The following is a 19,834-nucleotide window of genomic DNA, read 5'->3' as shown; positions in this document are numbered from 1 at the left end:
CATAATGTGTCATTGCTTTAGCGCATTCAATTTTTTTTTTCAATTTCTATTTTTAAGAGTAGAAATCCATATCAGAGACAAAAGAACATACCAATGGCATTCTGGTGGCATAAGTTTACTCAGTTCTTCAAGAGACTTTTCTGAACGATATTCCTATGTAAAAACAAGCAGAACAAAATACTAAAATCAACATTTATAAAGAAATGTAATATGTATGTTCCTAAGAACATATTCCATATTAAACTTACCTAAATGCTGATCTCAATCATTATTTTAAAATTTCCCAATTCTAGACCTGACTGGTATGGCTCAGTGGGTTAGGATTCATTCTGCAAACTGAAAGGTCACCCATTCGATTCCCAGTCAGGGCATGGGCCTGGGTCCCAGGCCAGGTCCCCAGCTGGGGGCACGCGAGCTGCAAGAGGTCCATGACTCTTGCCCATCAACGTTTCTCTCCCTCTGTTTCTCCCTCCTTTCCCCTTTCTCTAAAAAGTAAGTAAATAAAATCTTTTTTTAATTCCCTAATTCTTATCTTTTCCTTTATGTGCAATTATATTCTGCACATAAAACCTTGTCCTGTTTTTTCTTGTTCTTTGTTTTTATTTAACTCAAAATAGCTAATAACAAAAACATTAAAAAATATTTCCAACCCTTGACTATTCAGTTATTTTTGGTGGAGGATGCCCCTTATTAAATAATGTTACAGTGACCAAATAATTTTGTTTATTAAATATTTCCAATTTTACATTTTAATATTCATTGTGCAAACCTAAGGTCAAGTTATTTATCAGAAAATGAAGAAACTGATTAGTATGTCCAAAGACTATATCATTTTCAGTTATTATAAGTTAAGTTCAGTAAGCCTCATAATTAAGATAATTTTAGTGTTTAATCATCAAAGAAGTCAAAGACATGTAACTGCAAGCAACATCTGATTTGAGGATTTAGATCCTTGCTAACTGAAAAGGTTTATGGAATAGGTCTGCTTGAAAAGAACATACCTTAAGCAAGGAATAAGATGTGGCTTGCCCTACCTTGACAGATACCTTTCATATCACCCTGAATTATGCATAAGTGGAAATTCTCAGAAGCCCCAACTGTGATACTATTTAGTACTTATTTCCATGGGCAGTCTTGTTTCATACAACGCTGCTATTTTTGTCTCATGCCTGCACTAAGTACACCAATCTATTTTTTTGTGGTTTTTTTTTCAAGATTTTATTTATTTATTTTTAGAGAGAGAGGGGAAGGGAGAAAACAAGGGAGAGAAGTGATTGCCTCCTGCTATGCACCCCAACCAAGGACTGAACCTAGGCATGTGCCCTGACTGGGAATCGAACCTGCGACCTTTCGTTAGTGGGACGATACCCAATCAAGTGAGCCATACCAGTCAGGGCCAATCTTTTGATCTCAGGTGAAAAAGGGAGGAGGAGCAATGGGAATGAAAGTGGGGAGTGTTTTGAAGTGACTGCAATGTTAGTACTAATCAAAGTATCATACCCATCACAGACTTTTTCAAATAAAAAAATGCCAAAAAACCTTGTATAAGAATAACTTAGAACTAAATCAGTCTTCACTTGTTCCTCAAAAAATTTAAGAGTAAATCTATAAATATAATAATTACAAGACATCCTTCCCCAAGGATATTAAGGAATTTGGAAGTATTATCTAAAATTTCCACAAAAGCCTAGAAAACACTCACCAACCTTAGATCCTAGAAATAAATGACATAAAAGCTGCCCAATCTTTACCTCCCTTTTCAGATTTCTTAGCCTTTACTCCCTAAAACTACAGAGATACCTTCATTATCAAAATGACGGTTTAACATAACACACCACCAAAAACCTCATAGCCATCTTTAATGAATGCCTAAAAGCTGTCATTTTAAACTTATTATAAGGTGGCATTGATATATGACTATATTAAACAATTAGCTATTTTTATGGTTATGAGGGTACATAACAGGATGGGGAATGAGATTAAAAAGAAATAGGAAAAAAAGGACAGATATAAAGTAAATATAAAAAACTCTTCCTAAAACACGGGCAAAACACAAATACTAAATAATGATAAAGCATTACAAATTTCTGGTGTTTTTGGATAGTTTTTTGACAAAGCACTATAAGTTCAAGTGACAATACATAGGAACTTTTTTAGAGAGGGTTTTTAATTAATGTTTATAGAATTTTTTTTGGTTTGACAGGTACCTTGGGGAAAAGACTCATATCTGTACAAGAAACCAGATCTATCAATCTGAAACTAGAGTCTTCATAAATGTTTTGATTCTTTGAGTTTTCTATCAACTGATCTACCATAAAGATATTTAGTAGATGATTTCAGCTGCTGCATTTGAATTGAATAACACACTACCTTTGTGTAAAACTCCACACTATGTTAAAATTGCATTTTTATGTATATTTGGTTTATTTTGAGGGTAGGAGCTCTCTATTTACCAAAACAACAAGCTGGTAAGGTCTTCCATACACAGTGATAATATTGTAAGAATCCCTAATGAAGAAAGTCATTCTATGTATCTACAGTATTATTAAAGATGCAAAAGGGTTGCAGTTACAGATCCAGTGGGTCTTAACCCCCACATGGCTGAATGAACAGTTGCCTTGAATGATGCCTAGCCTGAATGACCTCTTCTAGACTAACAAGGTCCCTGAATTAAGATTTCCTAGAAACAGGATCCCTGACAGTACTGATGGAGCTCACAAACTTGCTACAGACAGTCTGATTCTAACTTGTTTTTCTATACTGGGTTTCTATAAAACTAATAAACTTACTAAATTAGACATTACTATAGGACAACAGTAACTACCCAAGGAACAAGTTATGTGTAAATAACCAGTCACTTAAAATACAGTCTTAAGACTCAAAACAACATGAACTTCAGGGTCATATATATTGCTTTTTTCCTCAACTAGAATAATCCTTCCTTATATTCTTATTAACCATGCTTTAGAACATTTAGTTAATAAAATGAAACTTGCTAACAATGTTCTCAGAAGGTATCAGATATTTAAATAAACATAAAACTAAACCTATGTTTTTATTCATGTCTATAATTGTCAATAAAAATCCTGACATTATCTCCACATAATTCAAATTAACTTTTAAAAGGAGTTTCTTTTCACATGGTTTATTTACTCTTTCAATGTCTATGCTAAATAGGAAGTTTGATCCAGATCACAACATCCCATCTAAGGAAGAATGAGGAATTTAAACCCTGGCTGAAATTTTTAATTGGAAAAAAATTTTAAAAACCTATTGATGGATATATGTATCTATTACTATGCTGTTTGTTTCCATCTTCTTCAGGTATCTATAACACCATCAAATAAAAAAGTATATTTTCTCATGCCACTACCTAAATGAAAGCAGAAAGTTTGTCCCACGAACTTCCCTGGAGAGTTGTTTCTGAAATTATTTCATAAATAAATAATAAATTGTTCTGACCAACATTACCATCCCCTAATAACTACAGATTCTGCTGTAAATTACCTTAATTATTTTAAGCAATTAACTAAAATATCATTTTCATGTTGGCAAAATAGGCTACCTACTCACCTGAACAAAGGCAACTGTAACAACGATAAGTATTGCCTAAACAAAACAAAAAAACATTCTTTTAAATCACACATTATAACTTGAGAAATAACTGTTAATTGTATTTTATTTTTCTAATTCTACGTGTAGTGCCAAGATACCTGACACTAACTATTGAGATCACCTGGGAAAGAAATCCTAACTGTGCCCTGTTCTGTGGGAAAAGCAACTGATAGCAGCTTGCCTCTCCTAAGACTGCTTCTTGATCTTTTTGATCTTAGGATTTCTTTATGCTCTAAAAAACTGAGGACTAGCTTTTGTTTACGTAGGTAATATCTGCTGATATTTGTCATATTAAATATTTTCTCTATTACTATTTTAATTTCTACTTATTAATACAATAAACCCATTTTATGTTAACACATAACATTTTTAATGATAAATATATTCCCCTTCGAAAAAACTGTGAGAGAAGTGGTTTTCAATTTTTCTGTCTTTAATGCCTATCTTAAGAGAAAGCCAGATTCTCTTATCTGCTTCTGCATTTAATCTATTGTACTATGTTGATTAGGCCAAAGTATATAAAGAAAATCCAGCCTCACACAGATACTGTTGGAAAAAAGAGGAATACTTTAAAAGCCTTTTCAGATGATTGTGAATAGTTTTCTTTGCTACTACACCAAAATTAAATGTTAGCTACTTAACAGTTATGTGCAGTATAGAACATAAAACTTTATCAATGAACTTTTCATATCCCATAATATTGAAATCCACTGATCTATCTTGCATTTTGAACACATCTTTTCTCACTAAAAATTTTGTAACCTCATGCTCTGGTCATTTACAAAACACTGATTCACTTGGTTATTCAAATCTTTCAAATGCTAACACATTTCACAATAGTAAAAAAAAAAATCACATTTATTGAACTCACTACTGATCTCATTAGAATAAAGTGTTAAATATTGGGGAGCTATCTAGCACATAGTAATGCATAAAAATTTTGCAAAATTCTATCACTTGAAAGCTTGAATTTTATTACTGGTAACAAATTCTGATAGTTGTTTTTCTTGAAGTGAAATGCTCATTTCACTCACGTTAAAAAAAGTATTCGTTAGCCCAGTCTTTATAACCAGTTTGTTATCAGTCATTCTTTCAAGTGAAAGGCTAGGTCAGCTCACCACAACCACCCTTCCTCAAGACAGCCACTATACTTCAATACACAGAAGTCCTTTATGCATACTTTCCATTTACACAGAAATTCAAAAGGTATGTACTCAAGAGTCAAGATTTAATAAAATTCCTAATGTTTTATCAAAAATATTCCTAAGAGAAATAAGGAAAGAAAACAATAACTACTAGTACAGTTTGTTGCCATTATCTTGAGTCAAACCAAGGCTCTTAACAGTTTAGCCGCTGTTGCTTTTATATCACTGATACAAATATCTACAGTGAAAAGACAATTGGTGTTTTAGTATTATGAAAATAGTTTTGACCTCACATGTCCCCTGGAAGGGTCTCAGAGACTGCTGGGAGTCCACAAGCAAGAGTTTGAAAATTGCAGCTCTATACTAATTTCTACTGTGTTCTTAAGCATAACACACTTACTTGCTTTAATTAGTGATAGTACTTGCTATAAATTTTTATACTACAATGAAACAAGGGGCAAGGGAAAAAAAAGAGAAGACTTTCAATGAAAGCTAGAATAACCTAACTGGAAAGAATAAAATCTTACATATTAAATATAGTGTGCATTGTTAATACTTTTAGTTTCACAAACATGAGGCTTTAGTTCACAGTTAGTCAAAATATAGTCTCAACTGGAAAGTAAAACAAATTGAAAGTTACTATAAAATATTACCAAATTGTTAAATAATCCTCACATGTGCCAATCACTGACCCTTGAACACATGTGCCCAAAAATCCCTGGAAAAATATCAAGGCATTTCTTAATTTGTTTTCCAATATAAAAGCCAATCCTAATTTATATGATTAGCCAACAGTTTAAAATATGAATATATATATTTTCTTACCACAGTGATACTGACAGCATCATCAAACTGATGCATTAAAACACTGATGACTGCAGATGCCAGAAGCAGCATGATAAGGGGATTTTTAAACTGAAAGTGAAAACAAACAGCAATTCAACAGTTCTGTATGAATGACAGTCAGGTTCCATAACTATAAAAACTTGAAAAAAAACCCACCAATTGTGGCATGATTAGAAAATTACAAGTCTATATTTAGTTTATGTACCTCTTCAACTAACAGAAAATTTACACTTAACTACATTTAAAAGTTACCGCTTTATAACATCACCCTTTCTGAAAAAAAAATTAAATATCAATACTTAAAACTATGAAGTTACCAATTTCTTATAGTGCACATGTATTTCTGTGTAATAACGTAATATATAGCTTTTGAATTTCTACTGAAGATAGAAAAAGTGGGAAATGATTTTTAAGCTAAAGATTTAAGTGAAACACTGGGTAAAACACCTAAATTATTAGCTTAAAACATTCCTCAACATTTCTATACTAAGTAAAAATTAGTGCAGACTACAATTTGGTGGTTGACCCACATACCACAGAATAACCACGTGGGGCAGCAAAGAACAGAAAGTAAGATCCCCTCCACAGAGGAAGCCTTTTCCTAAGGCTGCTTTTCCTGATACCCATTCCAGCAGAGCCAATAGCATATAAAGAAACAAGACCACAGTCCCAAACAATCAGGCAGCACTTAAATGACTAAGCACCAGAGCCACCCTACTTTTTTCTAGTGGGACATCCTACTCCTTGAACATCAGAGTTCTGCTGCCAGAATCTCTTCCTCTGATGCAGCGGCGCCCACTGCGGTCAAAGCCACAGAGTACTAGGCTACAAAGAATCCATCCCCGCGGAGAGCCCCAGCCCCTGGATACCACCGCTCTCAGGGGAGATGCCACCACCTACCGCTCCCTTTAGGGCTTCATTCCCTAGTTCAGTGGTTCCAACCCTGCTTCACATCAGAATCACATGAGGAACTTCTAAAAATGCGCAGGTTCACACCAGACCAATTACCTCAGAATCTTTGGGCCTAGGGCGCAGGCTTCAGCATTTTTAGAGCATTCCCCAGGTGACTTTAATGCAAAGAGGACTGAAAATTACTGCTCCTGCAAAATAAAACTACAACTGAAACGTGGTTCTGGGCTGACAAACCACACATTTGACTGAGTCAAAGTTTCAGTTTGAATCCACCTCCTGCCACTTGTGTGTGGTTTTTAATTTCATTAAGCCCCACGGGTTCCTCATCTAGTAAAATAGTACCTTATAACAAAGATTGTGGTAAGGATCAACTAAGAATGTATATTAAAGCACTGTGTAAACCATAAAACCCTCTTCAGTGTTAGATGTTATCATCACACTTTGACGACAAGGTCCATGGTCTTTTTTTATTTCCCCTTTGAAATAAAATTTTTCAAGGGGTAATTTTTTAAATTCCCCCATGAACTATGGCACAGCTTTTTAAAATAGCACTAAGGATACCACTTGCAGGTTCCAGACAAATGTCTGCAAAACAACAAATTGTATTATCTGTAGAGAAGCAGAGTAAACTAATGCTTTATAATTGACAACTAATATTTACTATCTGTTATTGCTTGTGCTTAACTGCATTATAGGCACTGTTTCATTTCACTCCCACAGCAGTCCCATGATGCAGGGCACTCTAGCTTTGAAAAGAGGAACAAGGAAGGAAAACATTAAATCATACTGCCTAGGGATAAGTCGAATTATTGTAGTTTATAATCCAGAGTAAACTTCCTGAAGGTCTAGGTAATGTGGAAATGTCAGAATATAAATACACATATAGAAAATATTCCATAAAAACAAAACAAACACACACAAGGTTCTTTTAATGTCTAAAAATTCCATTTTTCTACTGTAGAGAAATTCATTTGCACTGATAATACTGGTAAATTTGGGCTCATTAATAAACAAGGTGCTTTAGAAAAGTTAAACATAGATCCTTATTTAAAATAATAAAAAAAAACCCTGCAAGTTAAAAGGCATTAGAAATTTTCTTTACTAAAAAGGCATTTGTCTGGCAAACTAACTCTGCTGGTTGAAAATTGGCCATAGAATTCTTAAAACTTTTCACACTAACATAACGTTGTCAAGATAAGAAAAAATTCTACAATAAGTCTTTCTGAAAAGATTAGGCTACTGATAAAATGTTATTAAAAATAGCTATCATCTATTGATAGTTTACTACCTCTTAAGATTATTATCCCCATTTATAAACAAGGCTCAGAGGATAATAAGATCATACAGATACTATAAATAAAGGAGAAATATATACCCCATTGGTCTGGATTCAAATTACTAAGCTTACTTTTACTAATTTTCTAAGATGACCCTATTACTTTTAAAAAATATTAGCATTCCTATAATTAAAAAGTAGAAGTTAGACATCTGCAAAGGAAACATATTAACAGTATCACCTCTGTGTGATGTCTATTAAGCCCTTAAAGACTTGTATATTAAAAATGAAAGAAATTCCCACCTAACAGTACACCCTAACAAACGGAAATATTTAGGTAAAAAACATGTTTAAAGATTATTTCCTTTCACAAATAACTTCACAAAAGTAAGTAACTACACTGACAAAAATACATGTAAGTTACACAACAGAGGAAGAAATAAAAATATCTCACCTGAGAAATATATTTCTTCCATAGTGGCTCATCCTCGCTGATATCAAACTCATTCCAGCCATGGAAGGCTCGTCTATGACTTACTTCACATTTGTTTAAACCATTCTGAAGATCAGCCTATTAGATTTTAAATATAAAAGTTACTGAAAATGTTAGCAGAGAACAAAAGAAGAAAAACACAAACAAGTACCTACTGTATGATCAAATTTATAGGAACTTCTACAACAGTGAGAACTAACCTATAGTGACAGAAAACACATAAGTGGTTGCCTGGGGGCAGAGGCATAAAGGATTAACTGCAAAACAACATTCGGGAGTTTTGGGGAATGATGAAAATGTTCTATATCTTAATTGTGGTGCTGGTTACATTTGTCAATATGCAAACTGTGCACTAAATATGGTTATGGTCTATCTTACATAAATTAGGCTTTGATAAATTTTTTTTTTTTATGTAAGCAATAAGAGTCTAATTAACAAAAACAAAAATAAAAATGGTTCCCGTGGCGGAAAAGGGAGAATACAAACCAGCTACTCATACAGAAAGCAAAATATCGGTATATCCTAATCATTTTTGTTTTCATTGTTGTTTTGTTTTCTAAAATTGGTTTATCCAGAAGAACATTCAATAGGCCAGGACAACCTTCCTCGTTCTTTACGCCTATCAAAACTTTGAAGATGATATTACCTTTTGCTCTTGGACTACTGTATTCTACCTTATGTAATGCACTCCCATGTATAATGCACAACCATGTTTTCAACCCAAACTTCCAGGGGGAAAAAAATCTTTCATTTTAATTTTTAAAGTCAATTATTTATTTATATTTAGTCTTGTTTTTTGTATTATAAAGGCATTTTAGCATTTATTTTTGAACATGTTATGGTACAAGAAATTTTATGTAACAAATTACAAAACAAAAACAGACACAGGTATTTCAGGTACTACCCATGTATAATGTGCATCCTTATTTTTCCCTCAAAAATTTGGACAAAGAAGTGTGTATTATACATGGCAAAATACTGCATTTAATTATTTCAGGCAGAAAATTTGTGATTCCTGAGTTACTCAAAATGATGAAACTAAGATGAGCTGGTTATTGGGATATTTTATGTTCTATGATTGCCACCTACATTTTTCAGCTACTGTTTATCATAATTCATTGTTATAACTATCATTAAAGAATTAAATTAGCCCTGATCGGTGTGGCTCAGTTGGCTGAGCATCATTCTGCAAAGTGAAAGGCCACGGGTTTGATTCCCAGTCAGGGCACCTGCCTGGGTTGTAGGTTCGGTCCCCTCTTGTGATGCTTGAGAGGGCAACAAATTAATGTTTCCTTCACACATCCACATTTCTCTCCCTCTCTTTTTCCCTCCCTTCCCTCCTCCCTAAAAATAAATAAGTTAAATTTTAAAAAAAGAATGAAAATACCTGCACCCCTAAAATAATTAGTTTCTCTGGCCAAAGTTTTATAATACACTCCAATAACAAAGCCTTGCAACATTTAAATATATTTAAAATAAGTGGTTTTAAAACAGTATAAGTACAACAACCAAAAAAAAAAAACCAAACCCTCAAATAAAGGATAGCCAATATTTTTTCCCCTTTTTCAAAGATTTTATTTAGTTTTAGGGAGGGTGAAGGGAGAGAGAAAGAAAGGGAGGGAAACATCAATGTGTGGTTGCCTCTCACACACACCCCTTACTGGGGACCTGGCCCACAACCCAGGCATGTGCCCTGACGGGGAGTTAAACCAGCACAACCCTTTGGTTTGCAGGCCAGCACTAAATCCACTGAGCCACACTGGCCAGGGCAGGATAGCCAATATTTTTAATGCTATCATTAAAATATGTGAATTGCTAAGGAAACATAAAAAATATTCTTCATATTTCATTAAATTGTGCTTTTCAAAATTAGAAAAAGATTAGTTTTTTGCAGTTCTGAACTTACATTTAGCTTTTACTTTAGAAAACACATTAAAAAAAGATAAACTTCTAATTCTACTTATGTTAATAGTTAATTATTTTCTTAATTCAACTAATCGTTATGTAGCACTAACAGTCATGGTAATGCTAATGATCTAGAGTGGCACTGTCCAATTAGGAAGTGACTAGCCACATGCAGCTATTTAAATTTCAATAAATAAATATTAAATAAAATTAAATTCAAGTGTTCAATAATCATGTTTAACTAGTGACTACTATAATGGATAGCGCAGAAGAGAGTACTTCTGTCATCACAGAAGTTCTACGGGACAGCACTTATGTAGAGTCTAAATGACTGACTTTATTATCTATTCCTTTCTTCCCCACCAAGCACTTACTTGGAGAATGCTTACAACTTCGCTGACTGGTAGTTCACTTGCTTTCTTTGATGTCAATACAGGAATCATTGTCTCATTTTCACCATTAGGAATTTTTTGAAAACGTGCAACCTAGAAAATTAAGCCAAAGGAAAATATTTGTGTATACCAAACATTTCTAATGCAACCTAGAATAAATAAAAATTCAAACATACACAGCAACTAACTGTTTCCAGTTAGAAAACAAATATTTTCACACTAAAAATGAGTATCTAGTACTAATAAGATAACTTTATACTAACCATGTGCTGATTTTTCCACAAAGCACATTTCAAAAATTAGACCACCAGTGCCAGCTAGAACACAAAATAATTTTCACATTAAATTAAAAAGATGCTATTTCTATACCAATGCAATGAGTAAAAGTAACACAGAAGTCCTGTCTAGCAGATCCTAATGATTACATGTAGTCATAATCCTCTAAACCTATTATGTTTAACACGAAGGACAAGGAACAAGGAACAGCTAAGCTGTCATCATTTCATTACTCCTGTTGGCCAGCTCATTTTTAACTATCCAGAAAGGACACCTCAGTACTCTACTAAAGCACCATGACAGAAAGTCAGATTTAAAGTCTGAAACAAGAAGAAAAACAAAAAGCAAGAGACCAAACAAGCAGAGGATGCACAGGTTAGTGAAAAGACTGAACAAGCAGAGCAAGTCACAGAGACGATGGTAACCACAGTACCTACTTGTGCAGCTTCATAAGTATATACCTAGCAAAAACTGTTTAACACATTTCTAGAAATAAATCCTGAACCCAAATTCATCGTGGATCCTCAGCTGAGGTGATTTACTGACAAAAAACATTTTGAGTAAGTAGGAGAAAGAGAGACAACACGTTCCCCACTGAAACTTTTAAAGAAGAGAACACTTCAGGTGTCACACATCCACTGATTAAAATAATACTGCACCTGAAGTGATCATTTTACTGCCAAGACACAAGTCTTTTAAATTTTCAGATGATATGTCTGCAATCTTGGATAATCAACATATTTAAGATAAAATATTCCCCTCAAATGTTTTTGAGGCAACTCTTCTTTAAGAGAACTGAGATCAAAGAAGAATAATTTTTAAAGCTTCTATTATTAAAATGTCGTTTTGGAGGCCTGTGTCCACAAAAAAATTTTGCACTTACTCCATAAAATGGTAAAGAGCTGTGGGGAAAAAAAGGATCTCCTCAGTGTGACCAAGCTCAGAAACAATTAAATACATGTTTTTAATCTCATTTATTAAAAAGGCATTGTTAAGTGTATAAGTACCTTAAAAGAAAAGACCTGAAGTATTTTTCCACTCTTAATGCCAAGATATTAGTGACTACAAACTGAGGAAACTAGAGACAGACTAAAATCTTGAAATTATTTTATAGCATGATATTTTTACATAATTTAGAAATTTAAAGCCTTAGAGAAATATTGGAAATTTCATAAAAGCTGTATAGTTGTTTTAAGAGTCACTGAATACCCTTATTTCAATCCTGTAAAACCAAGTAGGACAGAGGAAAGGCTACAGTGAACCATCCCTAAATTAAACATTGGAAAAAATTCCCCCACAAATGACTTGACTCTTAAAGCACAAGTCTGACATGGTTTTTCATCTTGTGAGATCATAAAACAAAATTAAGAAGGATCAATATGTTGACATTGCCTGCAGTGACAATGAAACTAAGAAAATCTTTTGAAAATATTCTATTTCTAAGATTCCTTTACCTCAGTTTCTTTATATATAAAATGGGAACAAATAGTACCTAAAGTGGTGTCAGGTTTACATCCATTAATATAGCATTTGAACCACTAGAGATAAGCACTCAAATAGCTATTTTTCACCCAAAACTACTTAATATTTATATGTACATTTCAATAGTACAAGGAGTGCAACACAGAACTAAATTACTAATAGAGATTAGTGAAGCCTGCCCTGGCTGGGTAGCTCAGTTGGTGAGAGTGTCATCCCACTATACCAGGATTGCGGGTTACATCCCCGGTCAGGGAACATAAAGAATCAACCAATGCATGTATTTTAAAAAAAAAAAAAAGTCAGTTTCTCTCCTTCCCTACCTGTCTGTCTGTCTGTCTCTCTCGCTCTCTCTCAAATCAATTGAAAAGATTAATAGAAAAATCACTGCACATGTAGCTTTACTTAAGTATACTTCTCTTATCATTAATATATTAGAAATAGCCATCTCTAGTACCCCAGATGCAGAACAAGAGCCTTATTCATAAAATCTTTTCAAAGTAATCCTCTGGTAGTTGGTACACAGATAGGGTCTATGTTGGAGCGTATTTTATATAAAATCCCTCAGGAACATTTTATGGGCTTAAAAGCAGCTGGAAAAAAATCTCAAGAGAAGTGAGATTATTTCCTTTAATTAAAGATAAGATACTGAAGGGGCATCATGATAACTCTCTAAATATAGAAAGGGCTGCTATATGAAGGAAGGCAACCCCAAAACCAAAGGATGAACTTGTAAGATAACTTCTGGATCGCCACCTGATAAGGACTGACTTCAATGAAGGAATTTCTCCCACAAGAGAGGGAGGTTACAGCACAGTAAAGTCCTGGCTAAAGGCAGTGATGTAAACTACAATTATGCTTACTACATTTTATACCAACTTAAAATTACAGAAATTATTGAATTTTAATCCTATTTTCTTTTAAAACAAGTGTTAAGAGATTTACTAACTCAAATGGGTCATTAGTTATATGGCTCAAAATACTGTATGAATTTGTTCATTCATTTACTCTTTCAACAAACAATGCATTTATTAAGAATCTGACTGTGCTAGAGCCTTAGAATTTAACAATAAGCAGAAACAGCCTGGAATGGGAAGACAGACATTATCAAAGAACAGTGCAAATAAATGGGAAATTGCAAATGACCATTACTATGAAGAAGTCCATGAACGTGAGAACTTACAATGAGGACAGGAAAGTTTTGATGAGGAAGTGGTATTTACAGAAGTGAAAGTCAAGAAGCTGCCTAAGGGAAGGGATGGAAGAACAGAGGGAAATGAATGTGCAAAGCTCCCCACCCCCCAAAAAAGAGGGCAGATGGAGAGAATGAAGTACTAAAAGACTGCCAGCATTTATTCATTCAGTTCTCCAACACATAATCAAAGCTTGCTATGCACCAGACACTGTTCTTGGTATTGGAGACACAGAAGTGACCAAACAGGCAAGAACTCCAGCTCATAGGGAACAAAAGATTGTAAGTGTTATGCAATAGATTCTCTAGAAAACAAGAAAAAAGGATTAAGTAGGAGAGAAGTTGTTTCATTTTACAGAGGGTGGAGGTCGCCAGGGAAGACCTCTCCATTAAGATAACATTTGGGCACAAACCCCTGAAATAAGCAACTAGCTATTATTAGACATCAAGGTAGAAATGCCCTGGCATGGGTAGTCATGAGCATATAAATAGCATTAAATCTGAGAATAAACATTTACACCAGCACAAAAGGGAAAAAATGTCTGTGGGCTGACCCAGGGCATTCTCTCAACATACAGAAACAAGGATGCGTAGTAAACAGACCAAAAAAGAGCAACCTGTGAGGTAAAAGAGAACCAAAAGAGAAGCCAAGTAAAACAAGTATTTCAAGGAGGCTATAAGTGGCTGGGACAAATGTTACTGAAAAGTTAGGATGAAGATTGAGAACTGATCACTGGACTCCAGAATGAAACACAGGATCAAGAGCTGGGCGGGGGGGGGCGCGTTGTTTTGTTTTTAAGATGGAAGAAGTAACAGCATGTTTGCAAATTGATCAGAATGATCTGTAGAGGAAAAACTGATAATGCAGATGGGAAATGGAACAACTGATCAAGTGATGTTTTTGACTAAATGAAAGGGAATGAAACCTGGAGAATTTGTAGAAGGGCTAGCCTTAGATAAGGGAATGGAAAATTTATCCAAAGTTACGGGTGGGAAGGCTGAGTAACACAGGATGCAGGCAGGCTGATGGCTGTGGTGGAGAGAGGATATGGAAATATTCTTCTGAGAAGTATTTGAAGAAATCAAGAGGGCATAAAATCAAAACTAGACCACATAGGTAGATAGGCATCCTACCAGACCCTATATAGATCATACTATGGAATTTTTATCTTAATCCTAAGAGCAAAAGGAAGACCCTGAACTGCAGCCTTAAAAAAAAAAAAAAGAAAGAAAGGCACAAGTTGGAAAATAATAAAAGTGAAGGGTAAGAGTGGTGAGACTATACCAATTTGGACAATATTATGTAAGTCTAAACAAAAGATAAATATAGCTTGGACAAGGCTGGTAGTGTATAGGAATATAAGCAGAAGTAAAAAGGACAGGAAAGGATGATATACCAGACACATATATCAAGAATTACACTAGATTTCTAGCTTTCTTATACGCTAAATAATTCTATTCACCATGGTAAAGAATAGTGGAAGACTCTTCAACAAATGGTGCTGGGACAACTGGATGCCACACAAAAAGAATAACGCTGGACCCCTCCCTCACACCATATATAAAATTAACTCAAATCTAAATGTAAGAATTTACACTACAAAACTCTTAGAAGAAACATGAGCTTAAATCTTCTTGACCACCATTTCCTAAATATAACACTAAAAGTACAAGACACAAAAAAAGTCTGAACATTATCAAAATTTAAAACTTTTGTGTTGCAAAAATACTAGAAAGTGGAGACAAGCCATAGAATGGGAGAAAATATTTGCAAGTCATTTACCTGATAAAGGCCTTGTATCTATAAACTCTTACAATCCAATAATAAAAGGATGAATAACCCAATTAAAAATGAGTAAAATTTCTGAATATATATTTCTACAGATATACAAATGACCGATAAGCACATTAGAAGACCCCTAAAATCATTAGCCATAAGGAAAATACATATCAAAACCACAATGAGATACCACTTCACTCCCACTAGGATGGCTAAATTTAAAAAGACAGGCAATAACAAGCTTTAGAATGTAGAGAAACAAACGTTGTTACACTGCTGATGAAACTGTCAAAAGGTGCAGCCACTATGGAAAAGTTTGGTAGCTAGTTTATATTATTATTATGCTTTCACACAAACATTTAATTTTCTCTGACTAAATGAGAAGAGTGTTTTCAGCTGAAAAACAATCTTCGCATGATTTACTAATGCTTCAATTTTGAGAATTATAAAAGCTCACATTAGTTTAGTTGAAAGTAACCATCTTAATCATCTGAAAGTATACCATTTAAAGACATGTTATATCTTTCTCACGTTATCACAGAATTCCACTGCATATGGTCCCAGGTTTCAAGCACTAGGTATTATCTGCTAATCTCCTATCTAAACTTAAAAATACCCTGGGCTTAACCATATCTTTGTTTTGTCACTGTTGCTTTACATTTATTTCAAATAATAGCATTTAGATCTAATAGCATTATTAGATCTAATTCATGCAACCAACTAGCAATTACTAAAGAAAAGCCCATACATACAACCACAAAGTTCTTAAGTCTATATACCCTGCAGAGAAGAATAATTCAGTTGGAGAATCAAGTCATACCAAAATCACACATAAGAGTTGCTATAACACAAATCACTGACAACAAGTCAGTCAGTCTGAACATTGAGAGGAAAAGACTACTATAGCCTTCCATATTCTGGGAAAACTTTCATTGACAGAGGGAATGGCTAAGACACACCCGGGAAGTTCCAAAAACAGCAATGGAAACCTAATTTGTGTGTGACTAGTCCAATCTGGTTAGAAGGAAATAACTCTTTCATTAGGCATCTCTACCTCTACTAAATGACCCAGACCTATCAAAATAAAACAGGCTTAGAATTTTTCATTGGATGCATTTAAAAACTAATTAGAGACAAGCGTAAAAAAAAATATATATATATATATCTATTCAGCCCTCCACTGTATGGGACTACCTGGAAAAGCTAGATTTGAGTATCCAAATTCATGCCATGTTCTTTGAGCCAGTTTATTTGTGTCTGGAAAGTGAGATTTCCAGGTGCTTTTATCCCTGAATAAACACAGAAGATTTACTAGAATAAACATGGACAAAGTTAACACTGGGCCACACCATGAGATGAAGGCTGCCGAAGGCTATTCAGCAGATTGACTTCTTGTTGTCCCCAGGAATCTGTCTCGCCAGTCAACTAGAAATGCACTAGACTCACCTACTTATCAAGAACAATCAGTAAATAAGTTGCTCTGAGCCTCAGAGGATTTCCGAGGTGAACAGAGTTTGAGCAGCTGCCTCATCGCTCCTTAGCTGTGAAATACATGGTTCTCTCTTCTTGAGGATGACTGGTGTTGCGCTAAAGCAGGACATATTTCCTCTACATTCTTCCATTTCTTCTAATTCCCACTCTTTAGGATATCCTCATATAGAGTAACTCTAGGAGGTAGAGATATACTCATTTATTCAGAGTATACACCATAAATAACAAGTGTGCAGCAACCAAGACTTTTTTTTAAAATTCTGTATTCGTAAGGCAGCTCTCCTCTAATGTAAAAGTGGGTGAGGAGATGAATGATTGGGCACTCTATGGATATTTTAGTGACATCTTAAGGGCACCCTAATAACTGGACTCTGAAGCTTCAGACAATGGGATGCTGGCAACAACAGACTGTGTGCTTCTCTGCAAGTGATTAAGTGTGGGTATGACCTGGTGCTTTTTGCAGAACAGCATGAACTAAAATCATAATTAATTTTGTCATATAAAGTAAGAACAATAATAATAGTAAGAAAAGTTACCAAACTACATGTTTACAAGTCTTTGGTATACCAAAAACTGTGTGTGTGTATATATATAAAATAGCCCTTTTAATAAAATAAATTTGTTGAATATTAAACACATAAAATTTTGTTAAAACTGCAGAGTTTCAGATCTTTAGGATATACAAATAATTCATTAAATATGTGTCCTATATGCATCAGGCCTCGTCACAGACCTACTAAATCCAAATTTGGATTTTACCAAGATTCCCAGGTGTTTCACTTATATTTTTTTAGTCTAAGCACTATTATACATCAGTTTCCAATTCTCGTACAAATTAAAATTACTTGGGGGCTGCTATGAACTAAATGGTCTCTCCCCCACCCCAAATTCATATTGAAGACCTAACCCTAATGTAATAGTATTTAGACACGGGGCCTCTATGAAGGTCATGACATAGGTCATGAGGGTGGAGCCTTCATGATGGAGTTACTGCTCTTTAAGAGATACCAGAGGGAACTTGCACTCTCTCTCCGTCATGTGAGAGAACAACAAAAAGAAGGCCTACTGCAAGCCAAGAAAAGGGCCCTCACCAGGAACCAAGTTGGCCAGCACCTTGATCTTAGACTCCCCAGCCCTCCAAAACTGTGAGAAATACATGTCAGTTGTTTAAGCCACCCAGTTTATGATACTCTGTTATAGCAGCAACTGCAGACTACGACAAGGATCTTTTTTGTTTCAATCTAAGTGTGCAGACACCATCCCTAGAGAGTGTGAATCATTAGGTCTGGAGTAGAGCAAAAAATATTATTTTTAACACCTCTTTAGGGTGGGTCTAAAGTGCAGCCAAAGTTGATAATCATTGGCCTAGAAAATGAGGCTGAAAGGTATGGTTAGATTAAATGCAAACCTTAGCGTATTTTACTTTTAAAAGGTAAATACTTTCTACAATGAGCTACTGCCATAGGTTTATAAACTATCCCTGGGGGAAAATTAGTTTTGCAGATTCTGTCACTTCATGCAGCACATGGACAGAAATCTGATTTTAAAAAACAAATCAGCGAAGGTAGCCCAAATTACCCACCAAAAGTCAAGCCATGGGGAAAAATAAAAATACTACATCTCCGCGGAGTTCAGGAGTGTTAAACAAGGGTTATTAAAAGTTTCTAGGTCAAGTGAACAATAAATGTTTTCCAACTTTCACTTGCAAGTAATCAGAAAGACACCTAGTGTCCCAAAAAATCTGGTAGCCTAGGCATTAAACTTGAAAAAACCAGGCACTACACACTTGTTTCAATAGCTGTAGCATGTGAAAGTAGGGTTACCCTGGGGACTCTAAGACTCAAACCATACAATGCCATTATATAAATGTGAAGAAGGCATTTACAGGCAAAAGAAAACAGTAATAGTGACACAGTAGTTTCAACAAGACAATACTGATGACAGCAGTTCCAAATGAGAACAGTTCATAATGACTTAAAGAAATCAAACAAAACCACTCAATTTAAGAAACAACTGCTTGTTGATTGAAGCCAAAAGTAAGCGATACTAAATAATTCCACCTAAATGTGATTGTAATTACCGACACAGAGAAGCGTACATGCATAAAAACACACTCTGGGTATAAGGGAGAATTTGCAATTTGGGCACTTATCTTCAAGCCATATTTTATAGAAAGGAGCACAACACTATTATTAGAAGTAGTAAGTTTTTGTCCCAAAGATGACCAAATGACTCCAAGTTCCTTGAATTAATCTGGTTGAGAATAAGACAACCAGTATTTTTCGGTAATGCTGTATAAGTCCACTTATATCTACACTATACCATGATCAGCTGGGTGGGATAATGTAATAGCATAGCACAGCAGCTATCTAACGAAACATCCCCTTCAGAGCTGAGAAGACAAGGTCCCAGGCTCTACTCCAACTTCAAAGACAACAGCTTTGCTTTTATATATTTTATGTATTGGCTTCAGGAAAAAAATAAAACAACAACAACTGGTATTTAAACGAAGAGTTTTACCTCTTTAAAAGGGGCAGCGAGGGCAGGGGGTCGGCGATAAAGCACTCCAGTACAGTGGTTCTCAAACTTACTAGTGAGCACCAGAATCCCCTGTAGGGTTTGTTAAAACACAGGTCACTGGGCCCCTACCTAAGAGTTTCTAAATCAGCAGGCCTGGGGTAGGTGCTAGAAAGTGCACTTCTAACAAGTTTTCAAGGAATGTTAATACTGCTCATCCAGGAACCACACTTTGGGGACCACTGCTCCAGTCAAGGTGAGACTTAACTAAATACCAATTTAGTCAGTTCGATGCCTGCCATCTGTGTAACCCAGAACAAGCTACTTAACTTCTCTGAGTCTTGTTCCTCAGCGGAAAACTGAGAAAATACCTATTTTGATTTCATAGGTATCAAGAACTGAAGAAACACCACTTATAAAAGTGTATGTAGCACAGTGCCTAGCATATGGTGGGTTTTCAAATACTGGCTCCCTTCCCCTAAGGTAACACTAATGGTATAACATTTATGCATTTG

The 19,834-nt window shown here is 34.9% G+C and overlaps 1 protein-coding gene across 4 annotated transcripts in view; it reads right to left on the bottom strand.

Moving 5' to 3' along the window:
* The window catches only part of ATP2C1 (ATPase secretory pathway Ca2+ transporting 1), a 133,567-nt gene that overhangs the window by 68,239 nt on the left and 45,494 nt on the right, over positions 1-19,834 (bottom strand). For 3 of the 4 annotated variants that reach the window (XM_054595163.1, XM_054595166.1, XM_054595164.1), the window contains 5 exons: positions 10,567-10,677; positions 8,249-8,365; positions 5,586-5,675; positions 3,574-3,609; positions 92-153 (listed from right to left, as the gene is read on the bottom strand). In XM_054595163.1, coding sequence (XP_054451138.1) covers positions 92-153; positions 3,574-3,609; positions 5,586-5,675; positions 8,249-8,365; positions 10,567-10,677 — 416 coding nt within the window. Of the gene's footprint in view, positions 1-91; positions 154-3,573; positions 3,610-5,585; positions 5,676-8,248; positions 8,366-10,566; positions 10,678-10,847; positions 10,875-19,834 lie in introns of those variants that run through there. The other variant, XM_054595165.1, reaches the window with a different exon arrangement.

This window comes from Pteronotus mesoamericanus, unplaced genomic scaffold (genome assembly GCF_021234165.1).
Source record: "Pteronotus mesoamericanus isolate MK-2021 breed Mesoamerican mustached bat unplaced genomic scaffold, CSHL_Meso_final scaffold_54, whole genome shotgun sequence".
NCBI lineage: Eukaryota > Metazoa > Chordata > Mammalia > Chiroptera > Mormoopidae > Pteronotus > Pteronotus mesoamericanus.
Note: the sequence above shows the minus strand (reverse complement) of the source record. Positions and strands in the feature narration are given on the sequence as shown.